Below are 24,611 nucleotides of genomic sequence, written 5' to 3' on the forward strand. Positions count from 1 at the left end.
CCATGGCTCATGTGCTACTACCCCTGCCAGGACTCCCGCCCTGGGCACGCTACCAAGGAGACGCTGACAGACTTCGGGGATGTTGGCAGGAATCTCATGGACATGACGGAAATAAAACAGGATAGTCAATACTTGACAGCCATAAATCCAAGTGGAAGAGAAAGTATTCTTAAAAAAATAAAGTCAACAAAACTAAAATCACAACAGCAATGGAAGTGTGCAAGAAAATCTGCCCTGCCTTGCCAGGGATTTCCTCATGCATGAACGTCTTCAACTATGTAAGAAAGCCTCAAGCACACAGCAAGAGGAGGAGAAAGAATAAAACCTGCATTTCCTAAAAACCACGCAGGGCACCAAAAGGGAGGAAGATAATCCCACAGTCAATAGCAGCAAAAAGACAGACTGCCTTACCTTGGGATCCATTCCACTTTCACCAGTGCTCAGTGCTTTGGTGCCAGCCTGACTCCTGCGTACCGGCACCTCACTGGGATGCGATACGCAGGCCCCTGGCCTGGCTCTTGCAGGTCAAGTGCCATTGCCACCCAAGACATTCCCTGGGGGAGAGGCATATGGCTGCAGGGTGCTTCATTCTGCACCCAAGGGCTCGCTGCGCAGTGACCACAAAGGGCTCTCCTGGGAGCTCTTCCAATGGAAATCCCTCGGCCACTGGTTACGTAGCAATAAAGTAAATCCAAATGGAGCAGCAGATGCTCGGGTGCAGGAAGCATCTCTCTCTTTTGCACTGTGCTGTTATCTTTGCAGCAGGGAGAGGCACGCTGGGTGCCTGCAACAGCAGCAGAGGTCCTGCAGCACGGCACGGCCCCGCCACGACCTGCCCATCCTGGGGAATGCCCAACTTACTGTGGTTTTCCAAAGGCTGCACACGACAGTTCCAGCGGCTCCCCCTCTCTCGTAAGGCCTTGCACCGGGTAGTTCTGTGAGACCCGCACTTGAGGCTTATCTGCAGGACAGAAAACAGCCCTCTGTAAGCCATCACCCAGCATCAAGCCAGGTCGCATCCGCGCGCACCCGGAGCCGCTCTCCTCTTGGCTGGCAGCAGGAAAAAGGGGGATCTGGCAGCACTCCCCACACCGACCAGAGCACCACGCTGCGTGGGAAATGCAGCTTGGCTGTGCCAGCATCCACCTGTGAACTCGCCCAAGCTAAAAGGAACTCATTTGCCTTCCTGCTGAGGTGAACCAGAGGTATCTGCGGTGCTTGGAACTGACAGGTTGTACTGTGCATCCTGTATTACTGTACACACACATGAATATGCTGGGCCTTATGGGAGACGCTTGTTAGAAACACAAAAAGAAGTCAGAGCCGATGCTGCTGCTGTTTCAGCAACAGAAGGGTTTATTTGGTCCAAGCGAAGCTCTTCTAAACCCTAAAACAAACAGAGAGCATTAAGGCGTTGATAGTTATGGAGCCAACTCAAATACTCCTCAGTAAGATCCTGCAGAGGAAAACCAGAGCCATAGCACAGAGCTGGAGTCCACAATTAAAAAATTCATTACCTCCTACAACTGAAACACAGATTAAAAACTCAATCTAAGCTGTAGCTAAAACGTTATCAGTGCGAGAAATCCATTCAATGCTACAACTGCCATTAAGCCATATACATTTTTCAGGAATTTACTCAACTGTAAGGAACAAAGGGAGGCAAAAAATCAGTATGCATAAAGGTTGAAGCCATTTAAATGATTCTATTTCCTTTGAGAGTAACTGCTACCAAAACCACTGGCTTGCTGCATTTTATTAACTGTGTTTAACTCATTAACATGCTTCCTATGGAATAATAGAGATTAGAAAAAAAACCCGTGTCAGGATTTAACCAATTTAAACTCTCATAATTTCCAGTAATGGAATAAGCAACGCGAGTAAATCCCCTCCTGAGATGACTACACCACAAACACTCCATGAACTAATCCCGCTGCAGATGCTATGGCACACGGTGTCTCTGCGGACTGGAAGTGGGATCCTGCTGTGCCGGGGCATCACACATGTGGGGTGCAGAGTCCCTGTTCCACTGCAAGCGTGCCCCAAACCACGCTCTGCATGTGCCAAATACAGAGGTGGAAGCGGGGCTGAGCCACGAGCGCTCACACAACCCCCAGACGCGGGAAGACGACGTGAGCCAAGGATTATGCAGCAAGCGAAGCACGGGCAGCATCTGAGACGCCGTGCCCAGGCTCGCCGCTCCGGCTCACAATTCCCACCCCCCAGCCATCTGCTCCCTATTTCTTGTTTGCTTTGCAGCAGTACCTGCGAGCCCATGCCAGCAACACGACGCTATTGTGCTCGGTGCTGTAGAGAGAACAGAAAACCTTCCCTGCCTCATTTCCATGGGCACACAAAGCCGACGGCACCCTGCGCCGAGGAAGCTCTGCGCGACGCCTTCCGCAGCTTGCCTCCCCTGCTGCTCCCAGCCCGCCGGCTTTAGACAAATTCCACTGTTTCTAATGAGCTGCTCCCCAGCTGACAATTCCTGATGGAAATCAAGAGGGACACGCTGAAGGCTTGCTGCACTGGGAATGTGCTGCACATTGCCTCGGAACGAGCTCTCCTGAGTGCAGGGGATAGGTGAGCCTTGCCGTATCAGCTCTCCGGCCCCACAACCTTCATTAAGCAAATGAGAGCAGCACAGCAACCCCACTATGTTGGTCTGGACACTGCAGAAGTGACACCTGCAACAGAACCTGGGGCTTTATCAGCAGCCATGCATGCACTCAGGGCAACAAGTGTTCCCAGAGAGCTATTCACAGCGAGCATCGCTCCTGCACACCAGTGATGACAGTGGGCACTGTGAACACGCTTACCAAGTCTGGAAGATTCAGAAGGATGGCTGGGCACTCAGGAAAGCCGACCTTTCAATTGTGAAAAAATTCCACTTGCTTTCCCCAAGACCTGGGGTGGTGGTGGCATCATTTTCTCCTTTAAGGACATGCCTTTCTACTGCTAACACGAAGCATCCCGTCTTGGACAAAGCCAGTCTATTTCCTTCAGATGATGGACTCTGTTAGTGAAGCTCTGTGAAATGCCAAGCACCGTGGGATCCCCAGCTCAGCTCCTGCACGAGACTGTGACATTTAGCAGCCTCTGCCAGTAAAGCGGCGACAGTTTCAAAGCCTGGATGCAGTTTGCTACCTGTTAACCACTGTAAGAAGACGGTGTTCGAGTGGCAGCTTCTGTGGATGCATGAGCTGAGCAAGGACTATCCAGGATGGTGCCCCAGAACTCAAAGCAAGAAGCAGAGGTTTCACCCCCAAGTTCATTCCAGCAGCCTGAGATCCTCGACTTGGAGCTTCATGTTATCATACCACTGGATACTCCACAAAAACAAGCACTTGCATCTATGCATCCAGGCTGCTACGTACACCACTGGCAGGCAATTAGATCTAACAACCCAAAGCTATTTCCTCGTATGCCTATTTCCAGTGGCTTAAAAAACCAGCCTGGTAATTTAATAAGGCACCTTTATTAAGCTCAATTCATTCAAAAGCTAAGAGTGATATACAAGGTTAAATACCAGTAGTCTAAAGGTTATGCTGTAGCAGCAACCAATTTGAAAAACTTATTACAAACCCATTCTGCGTCTGATGAGATTTCTTTTCCAGCAGGCACCCTATGTGCCTGCCAGTGTGGGAGCTGCAGCCTTCCCAACGGGACCATGCCCCCCATTCCTTGCCCTGCTCCTTGTCCCACCACCTCTGCTTTCATTCCTCCAGATGCTGAAGGCTCCCCCAGCTAACAGGTCATGCTCATAGCTCAGACAGAGGGAGGCCAAGGCAGGAGACCACACCTCTCCTCCAATTCCACTGACCATTCTGGGCTCTCCATGCTGGTGTTTCCGAGCTTTAAAGCTCCGTGGTTTCGAAGTTACCAGAACTCTCCAGTTCTGCCTTTGTCCACATCCTTTCCTTGCCCAGCTTTTGTGCCGTCAGCAGAGATTATTAATGGTGACTTCTTGAGACCACTGAACAGCATCAGGCCAAGCACTTGGCCCAGTGCATTCGCTCTAAAAATACCCTCATTCACTGATTACTCCCTAAGGACTTTGAGATCTGCCAGGCAGCAATTCCATAATCCATTTAAATGTGTGCTCCATCGATAATGCTCGGCTGTCATTAATCAGCCAAGATAAAACCCTACATCGAGCTCAGTGCCTTACAAAGGCCTAAGCCTATTATTCCTACCCATGCCCTTTCATCAGGCCAACCTACGATCTCCAAAGCAGGCATGCTTACCATCTCAAAGCCGAGCACCAGCCTGACCTCATCACGTGCCCAGGGTACCACAGTGCTCTGGCCAGGCCCATCAAGCTGTGGGCAAGCTTCCTGCTGCCCATTAAGTGCCTCTTCCCAAGGGGGAAGAGCCAGGATGCATGACTTTATCTGGCAGTACAGCCATGGACTTGAACAGATGTTTGGTTTTCTTGGGAAAGGCAAGGCAGCGTGTGAAAGGTGGTCACATCCTCACCCTTGTGCCTCTCCCGTGAAACACAATCACAGTGTGCATAATGAGGAAGCTATGTGCAGTGATTTCAACTAATTTCACTGTGCACAAGAGCTACCAAAAGCTGCCATAGAAAACCTGCATTGCACTCCATGTACATGTTCCTTGGGGCCGTGCCAATCCTACCAGCATTGAATCACTGCACCGCAGCAGCTCCCAGTCCTCCAGCAATCTCCATGTGAGTGATACAGCTCCTACAATGCAGCAATCTGTCCCCCCTGAACTCAACCCCCCACTGAAACAGTCAGAATAACACAGTGAAAACAGTCTGCGTAGCACTTGTGGCTTCAGAGCCACCCAGATAATACTCTATCTGCCAATGGCACTATTTTACCCAGCTCCTCACCTCTGCTTTCATCTGTGCCCCAAAGGGTCTGTGCTCCAGACCCTGACTGCTGGCTGCTCCCATGCTGACTGCCAGGAGAAGGGCAGGAGGAGCGTGTCCCTCACTATTAGAAGGCAGCAGCCAAGCAGGCGTTTAGACACGGGTTAAACACAACTGTCCCCTCTGCTCTGAAACCACACAGGATTGCTTATCAGGAGATGAAGCCTGCATCAAAGACAGCCCAGACCTGGCAAGCCTGAATCTTCCCCTCACCTCTCGCAAGGACAGGAGTCTGCCAGGCTGGTTTGCAGCCAAAAGGCACAAGCCTTGTAAATAAACAGCTCCCGTGCTTGCAATAACGAGTAAGCGTGGGACCAGCAGCTCCCAACTCGTCTGGAAGAACCTTGCAAAGACTGCTCTGCATAATTCACCCTCAGCAGAAGGGACTGAAAGCCAAGGCCAGGCAGGCTACAAACACTTCAGTATTTAAGTGAGTTCTGCTGCCTAATGCCTGCAAAAGGCAGAGTCCACCCCAAAGCGGGAGCTCCTCGCCCCCAACAACACCCCTCGGAGAAAACCTTCTTAATGAGCTTGCAAATGAGCACCCAACTGGGAAATGTCACAAACAAGAGTGGCTAGTGCCCCAGAAAATCAAACAACACTTGGCTGATCATGGCGCCTTTCATATGCACTGGAAGGAAGAGAGAAAAAAGCCTTAAATCAAAGTTTCTGAAGGGGTCAACACCTCGCTGAACAGAACAACTCATTTATTCCTTTTCAGAAATCTCCAGATGATAAATTACACTGATGTTAATCACTTCGCTGCATACTGTGCAATTAATACTTGTACGCAACAAATGTAAGGTTTGCTGGAGATGCAGCCACACACATGCATATATATGGCCCACTTTTAACATCATTGGGCACCAAAAATCCTCCCTTCCTAACAGCAGAGGCTGTAACAGAGTCCATCGGTGTGTATTTTAACAGGACACGTGCAGATGTTGTGAAGAATGAATAAGCAATTAATTAGAACTTCAGAAAGGCAAAGAAAACAGCAACACATAGAAAACGCCACATCAAGACCCCGACGCTTCTGCTTCCAGCCTCACAAAATGAGATAAGCGCCACAAAGGCTGAACTTAAATGTCTCCGAGAATATCTGGTTCCATTCCATTCCTTAATGATATTTTAATGCGTTTTGTTGCTTCATTTCCTTTCTAAAATTACACTCAATGCGCTGCTCTTCCATCCCCAACCGGCGGATCGCAATCCCACAGGGAAAGCAGCTCCAGCTGGAATCGGGAGCTCTTCCCAAACCCGGACCAGGCAGCACACTGCGGCTGCCGCTGCCCCCGGTTCCCTGTGTGCTGTTCATGTCCTCCTCAATGTTCTCACCACTGCTCAAACTCTGTTTGCTTTGGGAGGCATCACCACGAGCCTCTCATATGTATTCCTCAGTGTTTGTTTGCACAGATTTCTTTTCAACAGCATGCAGAAGCATTTATCTCTCAACTTCACAAAGGGCCAGGCTGTGCCACATTACATATGTAACAAATAGCTTATTCCAGGAGTAGGACAAGTTAATACTGATCATGGGCCAGTTTTGCTGAGTGCAGCAGAACAGACCTTCCTCCCAGCACATGCTGCTGCGAGCAGGTTCCTGCCAGGCTTTTCCTTGGAAAACAACAGAACCAACCCACAACTTTGGAGCTGCATCTTGGAGAAAACTTCCCTGTGCTCTGAAATTTAGTTAGACAAAAACCACCTCATTACCCGAGAAGGCTCCATCCATCACCCTCCTGTCCTTCCCCAACACATTTCATGCTCCAGTTGGATACATTAAATGCAGAGAAATACAACGTCTGCTGAGAAGAACATTTTCCTGTTCCCTGCTGATGTCCCAACGAGGAGGATCTGCTGTGACCTTGGGGGGAATGGGCAGGACTTATGGGGAGAGGGTGGAAGAGCAGGGAATGAACGAGCAGCACAATTAATGGGTCTGGAGCAGGAAATACACCATGGCCAGGGGAACTGCACCATCAGCAGCTGCAGGAGTCCTATGCTCTGACTGCAAAAGCCCATCCCTAAAAAGCCATGAAGCACATACCAATTAGGCCACATTGTAGGCACCTCAGCTCCGCAAGAGGGCAAGCACGTGTCCACAGCAGCACTGATGGAGATGCCTCTCCATAAAGACAACAGGATCTTCCTCCTGCCCAACACACCATGAGTGTGAAGGGTAAAGTTTGCTCTGCAACAGCCTCTCCCACCTGGAGCTCAGTCCGAGCAGCAGGCATTAAATGCAATTGTCTGGATGCTGTCCAGCACATGCAGTCCCAAAGCTGCTACCTGCTGGGAGCTGCCAGGTTATGATGCACAACATGTTCTTCTGCCTGTGCTCTCCTCTCAAGCCATCTGCTGCTGCCCACTGCAGGACCTGACTGGACTAGCATGGGTCAGGTCCCCAATATATCCCCATAATCACTTTTAAGAAGCTCAGTTTCATGCAGACCAGACCATAAACACAAAGCAGTCTGAAAGCCCTTCTCCTGCTCATCCCTGCTCCCCTCCCAAGGAGGCTCTGTGCTAGTTCCAGTCCAACAAACGGCTCTGGAATGACACACATCAGGGGTAAGGGCAGAAACATGGGCAGTGAGTGCAGCCTCCAATGTATTCACTGGAGTAGGCACGTGTTCTGTAGGACATCCAAGTAACTGCAGTTTGTGTGCGCTCTGCCTTCACAGCATGGGAAAACCTGCAAAGGCTGCAAACAAAAGAGGTCAGAATGGATTTATCTGAAGAAGAGTGGAAAAAATGTTAATGTTTTTGTAGAAGAAGGACAGCAGCCACCTCCTATCCCATCAGGCAATTGGGATTCCAGAGGGATTGCTGAAAGGGAGCCTAAAGGTGAGCTGATGTCCTTTCGAACAAGGGGAAGAACCCAGCAAGGTTTCAATACCTCTGCAGAAACAGGGGAGATGGGATTTTTTTTCCCCCCTGTTAAGGATTTGATCAAGCCTCACAAAGGTGCTAATGTATTATTAAAGCTAATGGAGCTCTACAAGAAATGTTAATGGACATTAAGTTTGCATAAATGAATTACACATTAGCTCAGTCGCAGGAAATCTCGTATCTGCCAATTTAGGTGGTATCTGATCATTTCTGTTTTCCTCATTACAGGAACATTACTTCCCGCTAGTTTCACAGATATGACAATTGTAACCAAGATGTTCATAACGAAACTACATAATGAAGCAGATGAAATAAATTAATACAAAACATCCTCTTCTCCTTCTGAAGTGATGTTCCAGTTGAAGTGAGCCTCCACAAACAAGCCCCCTGCAGGCCTCAGCACCCCAGCTCTGTGAGGCCTCTCTGATGGTGCTTTGGGAGCTGCTTGCTGCTCAGATGGTGCAGCAGCTCCCGCCCTCATCCCCAGCACCCGCACCAGGGCATGGCTGCATCTGGGACAAGCAGCACTCCCAGGCAACCTTGTTAGTGTCATATACAGCAGCACAGTTCCTGAACAAAGTGAGATGTTATTAACAGCAGACATGTTAGAAGTGTTACAGAAAACAGGCTGGCCTTCATCAGCAGCATTACTGAAGATTCCACATACATCATGCTCCTCTGACTTAAAAAACCACCTGGTGCTGTGTGTTTGCAGTGCACAACACTGGGTTTCTTTTGCACAGAGCCGAGTTTTTGTCAGTGAACTCCCAATGGTGACCAGTCGCTTTGATGTGGCAGTAGAGAAGCATTTTTCAAAGAGACAGGTAGGTTGCTAAGAGAAAAATACTCAGGTTTAATCTGTTCTGACAAGTATAAAGCCCAGCCAGGAACCTTTTGACAGTGCAGATTCTATGTACAGAAAGTTATTTCTTAAGAGCATAAAGGTATGTATTTATCGTGCTGCAGAAGGGCCAGGAGAAGTCGTGGCTTAGCCCCTAAAGCGGTACCCACCATTCTGAGCAGCAATATAGAAGCACCATCAATGCTGTCATTTTACCTTCAGAGTAGCTCCTGAACTCTGAAGTGAGGGATTTGAGACGTTAAGAGAATGGAAAGTGCTGCTACTCACACATAACTTCCAGGTAGCGCTGCGTCTGCAGGTCCTTGACAGCGGGGTGGTCCACCAGGCAGATGACAGGGACCCCGTCGTCCTCCCGTCCCACCTTCAGCAGCAGCTGGCTGGTCACCGTGTACATGTCGGACCACTGCTCCACCTCCGACTTGCCTGGCAGAGAGAGCAGAGAGCAGAGGGTGGGTGATGGTGGAGGGAGCACATCCCCTTCGGGGGCCATCCATCCCCGCTGGGCAGGCTCCCAGGGCTGGGGGGACTGTTGCCAGTTGAAGTCAATGCTGTGTTACCGCAGTGATTAACGATCCTCTCACACCATCCCCAAATCCCCAAACTCTTAAATCAATGAGCTGCAAATCCCTCCCACTCCTGAATCAACAATTAGCTCCACAAGTGATTAACCAGATTAACTCCATTAAAAGCGGTATCGATGGGCAGAAGTGTTTCAGTGGTGCTGGTCAGAGCAAAGCACTGTTCCAGGCTGGCTGCTGGAAGGATGCAGTAAGGCACAGCATGGAGACACGGAGGAACAACAGACAAGGCAGGAGGAAAAAGAACACAGCAGGTACCTGCTGACAATGCACCTCCGCTTTGTCTTCAGATACTCTCATCTGTGGCTTTGTGTTTAAGAATTCTCAGTGTAAACGTTAAGGGCAACTCCTGTAGCAGAGGTCTTTCAAACACAAAATACTCTGTGTAATCTACTGAAGTGAAAGAGAGGCCAGATGCAGAAAGCAACACCCCATGATGTTTAAAAGCAAGGCTTTCTGATCTGCAAAGCCACACTGTCCTGCTCCTCACAACCCACAGGCAGGTATTTCAGATTCCCTACTTCCATGTAAAAACCCAAAACTGCAACGAATCAGCCCGGTGAGCAAGGAGCTGCCACCCAGCTCAGCAGTCTTCAAAGGGGAAGGGAAGCTGGGATTCATTTGCCAACACAAGAAAACTCAATCAAGAAGCCAGACAGGACAAGCACAAAGGGTCACGACCGTTGCACTGCTGCCCACCAGAATGGGGAAGGAAGCCAGAAAGGGGCCCCAGAAAGGGAAGATCTGCACCGGTGACAACTGGTGCTGGGAATCAGCGGAACACCCCTTCAAGTGGCAATGGGTTTGCATTCCACCTTTATCAGCACGCTCTCAGATGTGTCCTGCTTGGATGCTCGCAGGTGTTTGACTTAAAGAGAGGATTTCATCCTGCCCTTGCAGGGGGAGGATTTGAAGTAATAAGCCTGGACTTGTATAGAGAGCCCTTCACTGTCTCAGACTGGGTAAAGCACAAAGGTGCTGTCAACCAAGCTCACATCTACATGCAAGCTTAAACTAACAGCATGTCACATGGAATCTGAGTCAGTGACTTGAATGTGCAAATACCGGGAGCAACCAGACTTCAGGGAGTCGGAGAAACCCATCTCACATGAATATTCAACTGAACACAGAGAAAACACTCTATAAACAACAGAGCTGAATGTGAAGGTGAGCTCAAAATCCTCACAGCCCAAAGCGGAGATGATCCTGCCCACACCTTAAACTGGGCAGAAAGCTGCAGAAACCACTGCAGAAGAAAACTCAGCTTTGGGGCTGCTCAAGGTCACCTCCAGTTATAGAAAGGCTCCAGGGACCTGTACTGGCGCCGGGCAGGCAGGCAGAGCCCCAGATGCAGTCCACCCCTTCTGCATTAGAGAGCAAGCTGTCTGCCCACACGCTCCTTTGCTCCTGAGCTGGCATTCAAAGTAGCTCACCCCACTCTTTCTCCTTTTATTTTCTCCCCTTAAACCGGCAACAGAGAACAAATCCTCGGCATTACATAAATCATCTCAGCTGCCTGAGATGTCACCTCTGGAAAAATCAAGTGGCTCAGAGGATGCACCTACCGGTGAGCTCCTTGTTTCCTTTGAACCATCTGATGGTGGTGGCTGGTCTGCTGGCCATGGCAGTGCAGTTCAGCTCGATCTCTTCTCCCTCGACGGCGATTTCTTTCTGGATATCAATTACCAGATTGCGTGGTGGGACTGCAATGAGAAAGACAACAGGGCATGCGCTTGGTGAACCATTTTCTGATCACTAACACAAGACAAAACCTCCAGGAAAACCCATAAAACCGACTAAAGGAAAGCAGCAACTGGGATTTACTTGATCTGTCAATCAATCAATCAATCAAACCCTTCGATAGGTGGTTTCTCAGTAATCAGAGTAAGCGCTTCCACTCTTCACCTAACAATCAGCATGGTGGAGCAAATGATTACTTATCAAGTTTGTAACTTTCTGTTCCCAATCCCAGGCGGGCGCCGTGCCAGGGAAGAGCTGCACCTTCTGCGCTACTCGATGCTGCGTGCTGCTATTTGAAGGTACAGCTTGACTCCGCACACATTTCTTGACTTCTTATGACAAGGAGAGGAAACACAAGAGCTGACATTTGGGAGTGCATTGCTTACTGTGCCTCAAACCTCGCGAGGCAATTCTTCTCTCCTGCTGTTCAGCTTCAAGCCTCAGCCATGGGGAGTGGAACCAGGCCAGCAAGCATCAAGCTCATTTAAAAGGCTCGAGGAGCTGCTGAGCCCCAGCCCAGGGTGGAATGAACCACCCTGGGAACTACCCTGCATCCCCATCCATTGCAGCACCATGCACCAGCCACCGACCCAGCGAGAGGAGAGAGCCAGCTCTGCACCCAGGGATGGGCACCTCTATCGTAGTGCCATTCCTTCAGCATGGCAGCTTGCCCTTCACCTCAGCCACCTACAGATCAACACTTCCAAACAACACGCTAGGAGACTACACACAATGAAAACCACCCAGTAATACTGAGAAACAGGCTATAGCTTCAGGAGGTAACAACCACTGCGGTGTCTCTGAGACTGGGACCAACCAGCTTAAAAGTTCCCAGGCAGTAACAAGGAGTCTCCTTCCCCTGAAAGCACCAGCAGAAGAGAAATGATCATCAAGGGATCATTGCACAAAGCTGCAGTTCAGAAAAACCCCGGAATTTCCAAAGGAAACTCAACTTTGCTCTGATCAATATGATTAAGCAACTGCATAGTTCAAATGTGACTAACACGTTTTGGAGCTAATGAAGAACAAATATGTATAAATACCATCCAGATGATCAAATGGACTAATTAGTCACTTGTGGCTTTCCTCTAACAAGAACAGAACAGGCTACACATTTGAGATCTTCACATGTTCCAATTAAGCATGAATAAATCTACATATTGTGTCACAGAAGACATTAAAGCACATGGGCGAGAGGGGGAAGCACTGCTGAAGCTCTCTCCAGCACTGACTCCAAAGAAGGATGCAGCGCTGGCACTGGAAGACGCAGATCAGTGACATTACTCCTTGATAGACCTTACTCTGTATCGGGGTCAGAGCAACAGCCACAAGATCTTTGGTGGGGGATGCATTCCCACTAGGACCAGCCACATACCAACACAGAGAACCACTCCTCTGCCCCAGCTCATTTCTTCTCCTAATTAGGAAGTCAGTAGAACACGAGACAGGAAAGGCATCACCTCTGGCATGGTGGTACCCGACCTCTCCGTACACACTGCAGCCAAGAGAAACAGTCCCTCCTCCATCTCCTCACAATGAACATCTACTGTGCCTGCCTGCTCTGTGAGCTGATGCTTGGCCCGAGGATGTGCTGGAGGTGAAGGGACAAGACCCACTGCTTTAAGGACCTTGGGGCTGGCCGTGCTGCAAGTCCTTCTCCAAACGAACTGAAGCACAAGGCAGGGAAACAGACTTTGCTCTGGATTCTGAAGCATGAAGCACATTTAAAAATCAAAACCAAACCCAGCAAATTCTCTCTGCCCAGAGAAGCTGTGGCTGCCCCATCCCTGGCAGTGCTCAAGGCCAGCTTGGACACAGTGGATTGGAGCAACCTGCTCTAGTGGAAGGTGTCCCTACTCGTGGCAGGGGGTTAGAACTGGAGGAGCTTTAAAGGTCGCTTCAACCCAAACCATTCTGTGGTTCTATGAAACTGTGTTTCGTCTCCCACTTGAAAGACACACCGTGCTGGCTTCAAGGTGAATACAGTAAGTACTCTTATTTCAAACACCTTCTTAGCATTGTTAGCAGTGAAATGAAATCCAACAAACTATTTTTTGTGTGTGATTCAGAGAGAAGAGGTGGGGGAGAGCTTCCTATGCCTATGAACACCAGAAAGCACACTGAAACTTTGAAGATGTTGATAAATGTAATGGCACGAGTAGAACTGCTTATAAACATTATTTAAACAACGTATAAAAACCTAAGACCCAAATCCCATTATACAAAAAAGGAAGATTTAAACTAATCAGCGAGTGAGATCTTACATTAAGTCACCCTCTGTGATTCAGGTTCTCCTATTAATAGAGTCTTAAAAGCTGTTGCTAATCTGCAGAAGCAGCTCTAATGGCATGAGCTGCTATTACTGGTAACAGCATCAGGCTGAGCTGCCTGTGCAGGGGAGCAAAGGAAAGAGGAGAGCTCAGCCCAATGTGCATGAGCACATTCCGGGGATGGGATGGGATGGGATGGGATGGGAGGGAGCAACAGCACCAGCCCCAGCTCTGCAAACAGCCATTTCAAAGCAAATGAGCAAACTGATGGTGTCAAATGAGGGACCTCGTGTTCTTTCACACGTGAAACAAATTTTTGCTAAAATTAATAGGAAGCTATCACTTTCCATTAGCTGAGCTCGAGGTTTCTCTGACTATATACATCAAGTGACAGAGACGCGAGAACTTCACCACACTGAGGTTCACCAGCGAGGCCGTTAGTAACATCAGCCCTTAAGGAGTATCATAGATGGGCAAAGATGCTGTCATTTGCCATTAAAATGTAATCTCTCAAATCCCCAGGTTTTGGAAGGGAAGAGTCAGTGTGCGATCAGGGTAGTCTGATTACTGAGAACACAACATTCATAAACTGAACAGCTCCACCACGCTACGAGGCATTCCTGTTAATTTATTTTCCCTCTGCATATCAGATAATTATTGAAAGACATTTCCTACAGCTTTTCCTTTCTGGCTGACTTCTTTCTCACTCTGCCAGATGAGATGCACCCACTGCAACTCATCTTCCCCTCTCCCTACGACGTGTGCCTTCTCTTGCCCTACAGCAACAGCCACGAGACAGAGGAGGACATTCCTGCTGGTGTCCCAGCAGGTCCAGAACACCAAATGATTCACTGGGATACTCTTACAGAGCAGTGACAGCACTAATGACTAATCCCTGCAGACTGTGTGCAAACCAAGGCTGGTATTAAGCCTCACTCCACAAAGGGCAGCAGAACCTCCCAGCTTTCCAAGGGACCTGCCCAAGTAAAGGAGAGGCTTGGAAGGGCACAAGACCTCATGCCTACACCTCTGCTCACTCTTTGAAGTCAAAACCTGCCTGTGAACAGAAAGGGAAGACCTGAGAATCACACTACCTGCAAAGCACACAACCTGCAAAGAGAGGCTCTGGGTGCAGCCAGGGCACCTTGCAAGACAGGAAGGCTACGTGATAGTGATCCACCAAGCGACCTGCTTGGTACCTGCCCTTGAAAACCCTGTGCCTGCAGGTTCAAGTCCTAGGCTGCTTAGAGCTGCTGAAGGGCTGAGCTGCTCTCCAGTGTGAGAGCGCTGGGTGTTCAAATCCTGCCTGTGCTGTATCACTGGAGAGCTGCAGCCCCATCCTGCTGACCCCAAAGCTCACCACAAGCACCTATTTGGTCCTTACCGAGCACTGTGATGGTGGTGTAGATTTCCTGGGGCGGGTCAGTGTAGAGCTGGCAGAAGTACCTTCCCTCATCAGAAATGGAGACGTTTGTCAGGGACACCCGGAGCTCACTGTTGGAGAAGTTCACCAGCTGGAACCTGCTGTCCTTCAGCGCTGAGGAACAAGGACAGTCTCAGTGACCGCGACAAGAGATGCAGCATCCCCTCTGCCAGCAAAGGTCTTCACATAAAATCAGCAGAGACACCCACCCCCTGGGTTCCTGATGGCAGCGTCCATCCTGCTCTGATCTTTAAGCCCAGTCCCCTATGATATTTCAGTTCCCATATCATTACAAGGACTCAACATAAGGCTAGCACCTTATGAGGTGCTTATCAGTTGATAAGCTGATATCAGATGGCCTAGGGACCTGTAGGTAAAATGTTTGTTGAGTAAATCACTTCTATGTGGCCCCATTTCTGAGTGTTTGCAGTCAGTGGACTAGGGGCAGTATGAGAGAGAAAAGACTTGGGAAAAGCATAGTTTAAAGTCTCCTGATCAGTAACAGCTGCCCATTACTGGTGTACTTGAGAGGGTTTCACTGCAGGTACCATGCTCTGGGGCATGACCATCACAGGAAACAAAGCCAGCCTCATACGCTGGATACAGCACTGATGGGAGATGCTGGCTTGGTTACAAAGCAGCACAGACTGCCTTGAAATTCTCAGTCTTCAAAGCCAACAGATTACCTCTGAGAACATTGCGCTGTCTCGGTGTTGCCCTGTTCAATTTGTTTGTGTCAGCTAAATATTTGGCACTCAATTGCAATTCACCCTGAATTACTACAATCAATTCCTATTGCAAAGTAAGACGGTCTGACTTTTAAAGGGGACCGTCAAGGTTTCCATTAAGGAGAAAGATTATGATTGCCTGTCTCATCTACCCTCTGAAGAATTGACTAAACTGGAAGCATCCAGCATTGCATTAAAGGACGAGCTCTTGGCAAACGCTTTCTCCCAAGTGCGAGCGAGGCGCAGGAAAAGTTGTTATCAAACAAGGAAAGATGGGACTTACGTCTGAAATCTCGGAAATAGATGGTTTGCCTGTTGGGATTCAGGAGCTGAATCACAGAGTCGTCGCTGTTCTTGACGCGGCAGCTGATGGTGGCGACGTCCCCCTCCACCACCGTCACATCTTCTGTAACCAGATTCTGGCCATCACCTTCAGGAGAGAGCAAAGAACAAACAGCAACATCAGAAACAATGCCTGCAAGTCCTGTTTGTGTACCCAGCACCCTGGGAAAGCCAGACCTAGCCTGGATGTCCAGCGGAGCAGCCAAAGTGGGGCTCCCGGACACCACACCCCCCCCGATGCTCTAATACACATGTTCCACATGTGCAGCAACGCCAGAAATCTGCTTCTTCTCTCAACGGATGAATTCTGTTACATTACCTCAAAGAGCAGTTTGCTATAAGGAGCTTTTACCCTTTGACTTGAGCACACAGACTTTGGGGAACCAGCTTTTACTCACTCTGGGTAATCAGTAGGCGATATTAATGTCCAGAGGCAAGAAAAAGAGAATTCAATGCAATTACGCAGTGGGAGCCGTGTACTCATTTACAGGAGATCACCTCAAACTCTCCTCCTAATAATCTGAGTCACCACATCACATGCACACAGAGAAATTCACTTCCCATGTTAAGGGATGCAGAGGATGGGAACCTGAAACCAGTGCTTTGCACTTGGGGTCCTGCACCCATCATCCACGTACCAACAGAGGAGACCCAAAGCCATCGATCCATGAGGGGCCACAGCAGCCGCCGCATCCTGCCTGGGTACCGGAGCACCATGGCTGTGCTCAAGCAGCCCTGGTCATGAGAGCCAGCGCCAGGCACTCCGGTACCTCCAGAGCAGTGCTAGCACAAGTATTCAACGTTACTAACTGCTCCTGGGGAATAATGTTATCAAAGCCATTCAAAACAAGGTTCTTGCACAAGGATCAGCTTGATATGTTCTCATAAACGCAATATTCACTACAAATCATTAACAAAGCTATTAAGATTCGATTTCCATCTCAGCAATTATTGCTAGCATATTTTTTTACATTTACTTTAAAAGACTCAATCCTATTTTCAATTCATTAAACTGTTCCTTGCATTTACTGAGTTTTACATCAGCTTAGAAGCCTATTTGAATTAATAAGAATTACAGTAGAAGTAATTTAGAAATAAATTATTTGAAGTTCAAGCCACTGAAGCTTTTCAGGCCGGGATGCTGCTACATTAAGCCTGCTGACTGATGGCTTTGGAAGTCCAGCATCTCTGTCCAGGCTGGCATCAGGATCCCCCTCTCCATAAGGCATTTATCTCCCTGAGGACAACGACGGGCCGAGTGCACGTAAGGACACGCCGAGCCATGGTCCAAAGCCAACAGCATCACCAGCCCAGCAGACTTTGCGTATTTGTTCTGAACCAAAGGGCGTCTAATCCGGCCCTTGGCTGCAAAGCTCCCCTTGCTCTGCTGACCTAAATATGCTCCCGTGGCTGAGAGCACCAGACCGTGCACGATAACGCTTTGGGGGATCTGGATTCCGATCTGCTCCCGCTTACCAAGACAAGAAGGGCATTGCCGTGACCTGCATCAAATACAAGCTCTGAATTAAATCGAAGGCAATGTGAAGTGAGAGCTCCAGACCCATCTTCACGTCAACGTTCCGGGGAGTTTCTCAGTAAATATTTACTGGCAGCGTGTTTGAGGAGCATTAGACACATTCACAGCACTACAACATGTTGTGACAGAAAAGGGAAGACTGGGGAGGGGAAATGAAGCTTATGGACCCAACAGAGAATGGCAGAAGTTGAAAGAAGCAAAGGAAAGCTGCTACTGAAACCCAACTTTAAATCAGCTCCCAGTTCCCAATGCATCTGGGGGCCACGAGCAGAGGCAATGGGAAAAACCCAACAGAATTACACGGGATAGGTTTTTATCTGTTTCATGGGAGCGGACTGTCACAGCCCCCTGCTCTGTCTGTGTATTATATAGTGGTCTCCTGCTGGAAATTCTAATACTAAACCCAAATCTCCTCTCCAGTGTTCAATGCACACAACAGGGAGACTCCAGGCCCTGGCCTGGAGTCCGGATCATCCTTATCTCCAGTGTCAGGCATCGCTATGGAGAAGAAGGGAGAAAGTAACACAGAAGAAGCCAGGTTCAGGGTGAACTGCCCTACATATTCAATGTCTGTAACAGCATTAATGAGCAAGTACAGCAGCCTGGGAACAGCCGTGTCTGAAGCCTATGCAATTCATTTTCCCACTTCTCTTTCTGCCTCAGACCACCACAGTCTCCGCTTTTCAGACCGCAAAGACAAACATCGATGAGTAAATTGTGTTTCAAATGAGTTCCTCTTAGCTGGACACAGCCCAGGGACCTTGGCTCATATGCAGCGGTCACATTTAAAATCAATTCCTTCTCCACTTGCAGCACACCGGGAGCGAGGGGAGCGCCAGGGAGAAAGAGGGAGAGATGAAAACTACGTGCTCATGAGCACGATTCTGCCATTTCCAGGGAAACACGAGCAGCGCCGCTGCTGATCCGGCCTATGGGATACTAGCACAAAGGCCCTCCAAGGAAGAGTAATCCTCACCATACCCGAGCCATGTAAGCCCAGAGATTCAAACAAAATCCCTCTTCATCAACTGAGTCAAGGGAAACAACCCCCCCGGATACACGAACTGCTTGTTCATGTGCTCCAGGAGCAAGCAACCTGGTGACCAGTCTGCAGAATTCGTGTCATTTGAATGTCACAACTCATCTCTCAATTCCAGCTCCTACAAGGAACGTGGTGCTTAAATAACCAGCCCCAGTTACGACAAACATGAGGAGGGTTTGATAAATGCCTCCTGATCCACCTACTGCAGGTGCTTCGTCTACTTCTTGATGCTCCTGTCCCCGAGCAGTGCCTACGCTCTCTCCATCCATCATGAAGATAGCATCCCTCTAAAGGAAGCATCAGGAACTGCCTGTTTGGGAGGACTTCAGGAGCCAGAGAGACTTCTTGTCATGATCAGAGAAGAGGAGCCTTGCAGAGCGGGGAAGAGAAGGAAATCAGATCACCATTTCACTTCTCTGCACATTTGCTTCACAGGGGGAGGAGAGGATTGACAACTCAGTGCTGGAAGAAGTTGCTGGAGCTCAGTGCACCTGGTCTCCAAGGCTTCAGAGGCTCCTTCAGAGAGCTGCAGTCGTCACACTTGAACTTTGGAGAAGAATGGACAATCCGTGCTAATTGTGCTGGCGAGAAAAGGCAATTGCTTCCTGCGGAGTTAATTTCGTGACAGCTTTTCACGGGCAAAAGAATGACAATTTCAGATGAGGCTGCCTACAGACCATGCACGTGCGAGCGCGGGGCACGGCTGGCAGCGGGGTGAGCACGGCTGCAATGAGCTAGTCCCACACCAGCAAGGGGATGGATTGGGGCTGGTGAGCAGTGCCATGGAGTGAAACTCAGTCTGCAGTCCACATCATGTGCAGAGACAGAGATGCTGCCATCCACTTGCACTAATTCCGAGCCCGTCCGGGTGAAGGAGAGCAGAAGAGCCAGCCTGTTGCTACTTACACCCATGTGTAATCCTCTTGGAAGCCCCCTGAGGCCAACGAGCCACTCAGAGAGCAGATCTTGTTCCAGGGACACCAAGGAAGGGGATCTTGCAGCTCTGCTTCTCTCTATCCAAAGCAGAGACTGCAGCAAATTGATGTGGCAACACTCACCTGGCACAAATATCCTTACTTCCAGATTTAATGTGTATTATTATTTCTTCACCACTACAGCTAGGTTTGAGAAAGGATGCTGCTGATGGCACCAGTTTTGGTATCGCTTGATGATGCTAAAAGAATCAGTTCCTGTTTAGGATGGGGGGAAAGGAGGTGTGGGTGGAATCAACACTCACAGAAACTATGCCCAAAACATTAGTACCAGGGATGTGTGAAAGTGCAGGTACTGCTGCTGGCTAAGGAAGTGCACTGCCGATGAAGGAACTGCTCCTCAGCAACACATGATGTCTTCCACTTTCCAAGCAGAGAACAGTTTGGCCAAAGGTTGATTGCTTCTCAGAAGAGGAAATGGAAGAGGTGACAGCAGCACCAGATTAAAACGTCACATCGGAGCCACGACTGACCCTGGCCCTGCCACCGGTCCCCAGGAGCCAGGTCGGTGGGAGATGCTTCTGCACCCAACTTGGCTAAAGGCGGGTTGGTTTCCCCCCAGCTTCCCCACCAAGCCTTGGGTGCAGGATTTGTGCACCACTTTGGATCACCAGTCCTGGGATGCGAGCGGATGTCTGGCGCAGTCTGCAGGGAGCCAACCACTGCCAGCTCGCTGTCACGGGCTCACCGAGTTGCCTTGTCACCGCAGGGACCCGTTTCCCTCTTTCCCAGCCCATATTTTAGCAAGCGTGTGAATGCTTTCAGCACCTTTCTGCGGCGCTGCGCCCGGCTCCTCTCCGAGCCACAGCTCACACCTCCCTGCTGAACGGCCCTCATGAGACAGCATGCAAGAGCGTGCTAAAAATTCCTTACTGCGGGGAGCACGTTTATGCTGTGACATACACACACTTCACTCAAATACACTGCAAAGTCAAGCAAGTTGTGCACAGCTATTAAATTCCTGGAGGAGAAAACGCTACAGCCACCTTTATGGCTTTTCTGGCTTAAAGAGGAAGAATAAAAGATGACAAGAGCTCGGAGCTGACACCAGCGGCTGTATTTACTTTAAACATTTGTGAATTTCTGCATGATGAAGTGGCATTGGGGAATACTTTCCACTGGATTGCAACCAAAGCAGCACAGAGGCAGGAAACTGCTGTGAAACAGCCCTAAAGCAGCGCTCTCGATGAGAATGAACCAGTTATAGCCCACATCCTGCGCAACAAGCAAAAGGAAGCATTAAACCCCTTTTTCCCCTCCTGTGAAACCCTGAGCACTGCTGGCCACAGGTTTCTCAATCCAGAGCACCTCCTGACCTGCCAGGCCCATCGTGCTGCTCCTCTCACGCTGCTGCTGTTGCTGCTACCAGGAACCACATCAGCGCAGATTTATGATCTGCCACCTGTGCTGGGATTAGATGTCAGCCTTGTCTTTCTATTACCCACATATTGATAGATAAAATTCCACGGCCATACACTGCTTCTCCCTTCAAAGGTTACCACTGGGGATGCTGAGGATCAATACCCATCTCATCTGTCGCTGGCTGGGAGGAACAGAGCAAACAAGGATGCTGTGTGGGGGGAAGGAACTGGTACAGCTCGCAGCATTAGTAACTGGGTTTGGCCACAAAGCCTGTTGTTCCTCGTAACTCCGGGTTTTTATTCCACTTTTCTAAGCAAATCTTGGGACGGAAAGCAATTCATAACAACCACCAAAATGCAGTCTTTCAGAAAATGATCACTCTTGCACAGTTAATAGGTTTGGATTCTTTGAAGGAGGAATCCTATGAGCCACGCTCACCACAATGGAGCTTCTGCTGTCTGAAAGCACAATTCACACATTTTGCTGCTATAGATAGATTGGGAAGCTGCATGCCTGGTTTAGAGCTAATTCCTTAACCCATTGGACAGTTCTTAAATAAAAGATGTTGCTACTGCAGCTTTTCCTTTTACTTTTTTATATCTATCTATCTAGGGATGCTCAAACAGTTTAACCAACTGCCTAGAAGCAGTGCTTTCCAGAAATAGCAGCAGCTCATCTCTTGCTTTTACTGAGGAAGTTGCAGGTCCATCGCCAAGACAATAAAAGGTTGAAGGGCATGAGGAGGAGCGAGCAGAAGTCCAGCAAAGGGCAAAGCTGTGCACAGCCTCAGGACGAACACAAGGCAGGACCCTGCACTCCTGTTCCTCCTAGTACTGAGGCATCCCTGAGAGCCACCACTCATCAAGGGCACCCCCTGAAATCCACTGCTCCGGTCCCCCCTCCACTGCTCGGAAGCAGCACCAGCGAGGGAGGAGCCTGACAGCACACGAGGGTCCCAGCAGACTGCTGCCTCCGTTCAGTGTGGTTAAATAACACCCGTCTAGGATCAACACTCATTTATTATTAACGGCGCCCTAATACAGAATCCCGTTTCTGCATTTTATCTTCCAGCTGCCTCGCTACCAAGGACACGCGCGGCCTGGATCTGAGGAGGGAGACCTTAATCCATCCAGAGTTTCACACACACACATGCACATGGAATGTCCTCTCTCTGTCATGATGTGGTCCATCAGGAGCCCGAGCCTGACGTGCAGGTAAGAGGGTGAAACACTCCGTTTCCCCAGACAATGAGCACGTTGGGCACATTCACATTATCACAACGGTCCCAGCACTTGCTGCCTCACACATTGCTATCTCTGCCACGGGGATGCTCCATATTTAAACACCTCAGTACCGGCTCCAGGCACAACACCCACACTCCCAAAACTGCCAACAGGGGTTACTCAGGATAACAGGATTCTCCAAGAACCAGGAAGGCTGTTTCAAGGCTGATGATGGGTTTTGTTTTGCTCTAATAAGCAGATATGCCTGATATCCATTCTTGTAACCCATTTCTTGCAGAGATAATAGATAATATTGGGATACAGTATTTTTTTGGAGTATTCTGGCCAATTCCCGTTCCTTGCCTGAGAGACAGCTTTAAAGGACACCACTTTACTTGCTGCACTATCCACACAAGTGATGCCACCCCCCTTTCATTTTAATCTTTAGAGGTCAGAGAGATCTGCCACGGAACAACAGCCACCCTCAGTGAGGGTTATACATCATATAACCATGAGGGTTATGCATTCACTTCCCAAAAAACCCAGGGGCAAACAATCTCAGCAGCGGCGCTCGAATCCAAGAGAGCTCCTCCCAGTTCACCCTCCCGGAAAGGATAACAAGGTATGTTACAACAAAAGCCTTTAGTCTCGGTCTGGCTCAGACACAATGACAAATGCTAGCCTAAAGGGCAACGTATTTGTAAGTTTGAAGTCTCCTGCAACACCGACTGTCCTGATTCCTCCTGGTGATAAAGGCTGTTCTGGGAGCTGGGTTACCATGTATTATTTGCCAGAAGAAAAACCATGGAATCAGTCCTCGATCTGCTACCCATCAGATTTATAACTGTTAGCAGAAGACCAACACTCACGTCCCGAAGCATTAATCAGTCAGTGCAGGCTGTGACCGTCCTCCCCAGCCTCCATGAGGTCTGTGTTTCTTCCCCCCCCCTTCATCACTGGGATTTGCTTTAACTGAAGCCATGAAAAGAAGGGAAAGGGCAGACGCTCCTTACACAGGAAAATCAAACCATGGCTTCATAAATGTCATCAGCCCAAACCCCCTTTGGTGTCCTCTGCTCCCATCAGCCCTTCCAGAACATTCTCACTCATTTCTCAAAGTTGCAGTTGCCTTTCAAAACCAGATTGCATTTAGTTCTTAATTAAGCAGCTCTCTTTGTGCACACACACCCGGCCCTGAGCTTTAGCTTGTCGTTTTAAACAAAAGCAGCATGGTAAATGCCTTTTACACGCAACACCATTAGATATAATTAAGCAATGGGTAAAGCATACATCGTGCTATAAATGTCATTTAGTTTTACAGTTAAACTCATCAACATTTATCAAAACACTGCCTCCAGAAAGAACAAGACAGCCACAACCAGTGACTTCAATCCGCTGCTGTCTCTGGAGCAGCGTGCTCCAAGGCAGAACCTCGGCATGGAACGGCTTCCCACTTCACATTTGCATCTTTTTGATGGAAATGGTGATTTGCTGCTAAGTTCCTGCACACAGCAGGATGGGAAGTGAAGGATCCAATTCTGCTCTAGGACCCTTCGCTTTCCCACCCTCTCAAGCTACACACGTCTGGTTGCACCATGGAGCATGGTGCGAAACCAAAGCCCCTGGCCAAGGACCCTTATGCTGGTAGCAGGGTTGCTGCTGCCCAACGCAGGGCACCGTGTCACCACCTCCTCCCTTGGGACAGTGGGAACAGTGCATCTCCGTGGCACATCCAGCTGCTCAGTGGGAACCAGCAGCCTCTAATCCACAGGGATGCTGGCCTCATGCTCCTGCTGCTGTAGGAAGTCTAAGGTAAAACTTCATTCCTGAGGGTCTGCTTTCTGCGAGGGGCACGTCTGAGCTACCACAAAGGGGATGTGAACTGTAAAGAAAGGGAAACACAAGCAACGCACGTTACCAGACACTGCCGTGCCTGTGCTGCTTTAAAATCTCACCATTTCTTGTTTTCTCCCGAGGAGCATTAAAACATGCAAACTGAGCCCATTAGAGGCAATTTTCAATTTACTGCTCCTCCTTGATATTCACACGGTAAACACCAGCAGGCATCAGCTCCATCAATAAGGCTCGTGGGCACCCAGGTGACTGTAAACTACAGCGAGCTCCCTGACTCTGCACCTTTACGTGGAAGACAAGGCAAAAAACCCACCCAAACAGTTTTGAAACGGGTGTTTGATCATCTCCCATCATTACAAATTATGCTGCAGGAGTACCAACAAGCAAACGCTGAAGGCTCCTGCTGTTATTTACTCATTCTGCCCCTCCGCAGCAGTGGGAAGGGCTGCTCCAGGCGGGTGAGGACCTCCTCCTTTTCCTCCTCCTCTCCCACCACCCCGGCTCTATGGCAGACGCAAGCTCTGCCCACTCAAACATCTTCCTCACACCGTGTTGGCAAGGCAACTGGCATCAGTGCGGGGCTTCGGGGATGATCCCGCTTGGCATCAGTGCCCAGAGGAGGGAGAAGGGACGGACTGCAGCAAATGAACAGCAATGCCTGCTCCCTTTTCTAAGCTCAAAGACCAGGCTCTGGAGATGAAAGCAGTTGGGCTGGTATAAACCTGTACCCCCACTCAACAGTCCTCCTCATGCCCACCCTGCAGCTTGAGAACTACCAGCAGATAAAACTCCTGTCTTCCAGCCTCCTAAATAGCCCTTAGAAAGGAAGGGTTCAGATTTACAGGCAGAGCCAGGCAGGAGGA

At 49.3% G+C, this 24,611-nt stretch overlaps 1 protein-coding gene across 11 annotated transcripts in view; it reads right to left on the reverse strand.

Annotated features, from left to right (window-relative positions):
- CADM1 (cell adhesion molecule 1) overlaps positions 1–24,611 on the reverse strand; it is a 139,474-nt gene that overhangs the window by 28,278 nt on the left and 86,585 nt on the right. For all 11 annotated transcript variants that reach the window (XM_061368317.1, XM_061368316.1, XM_061368314.1 and 8 more), the window contains exons 2-6: positions 15,680–15,826; positions 14,630–14,782; positions 10,801–10,938; positions 8,925–9,080; positions 862–961 (exon numbers count right to left, since the gene is read on the reverse strand). In XM_061368317.1, coding sequence (XP_061224301.1) covers positions 862–961; positions 8,925–9,080; positions 10,801–10,938; positions 14,630–14,782; positions 15,680–15,826 — 694 coding nt within the window. The remainder of the gene's footprint in view (positions 1–861; positions 962–8,924; positions 9,081–10,800; positions 10,939–14,629; positions 14,783–15,679; positions 15,827–24,611) is intronic.

Source organism: Neopsephotus bourkii, unplaced genomic scaffold (genome assembly GCF_033783945.1).
Source record: "Neopsephotus bourkii isolate Nb327-2 ecotype Australia unplaced genomic scaffold, CSIRO-AGI_Nbou_v1 NB_1433, whole genome shotgun sequence".
NCBI lineage: Eukaryota > Metazoa > Chordata > Aves > Psittaciformes > Psittacidae > Neopsephotus > Neopsephotus bourkii.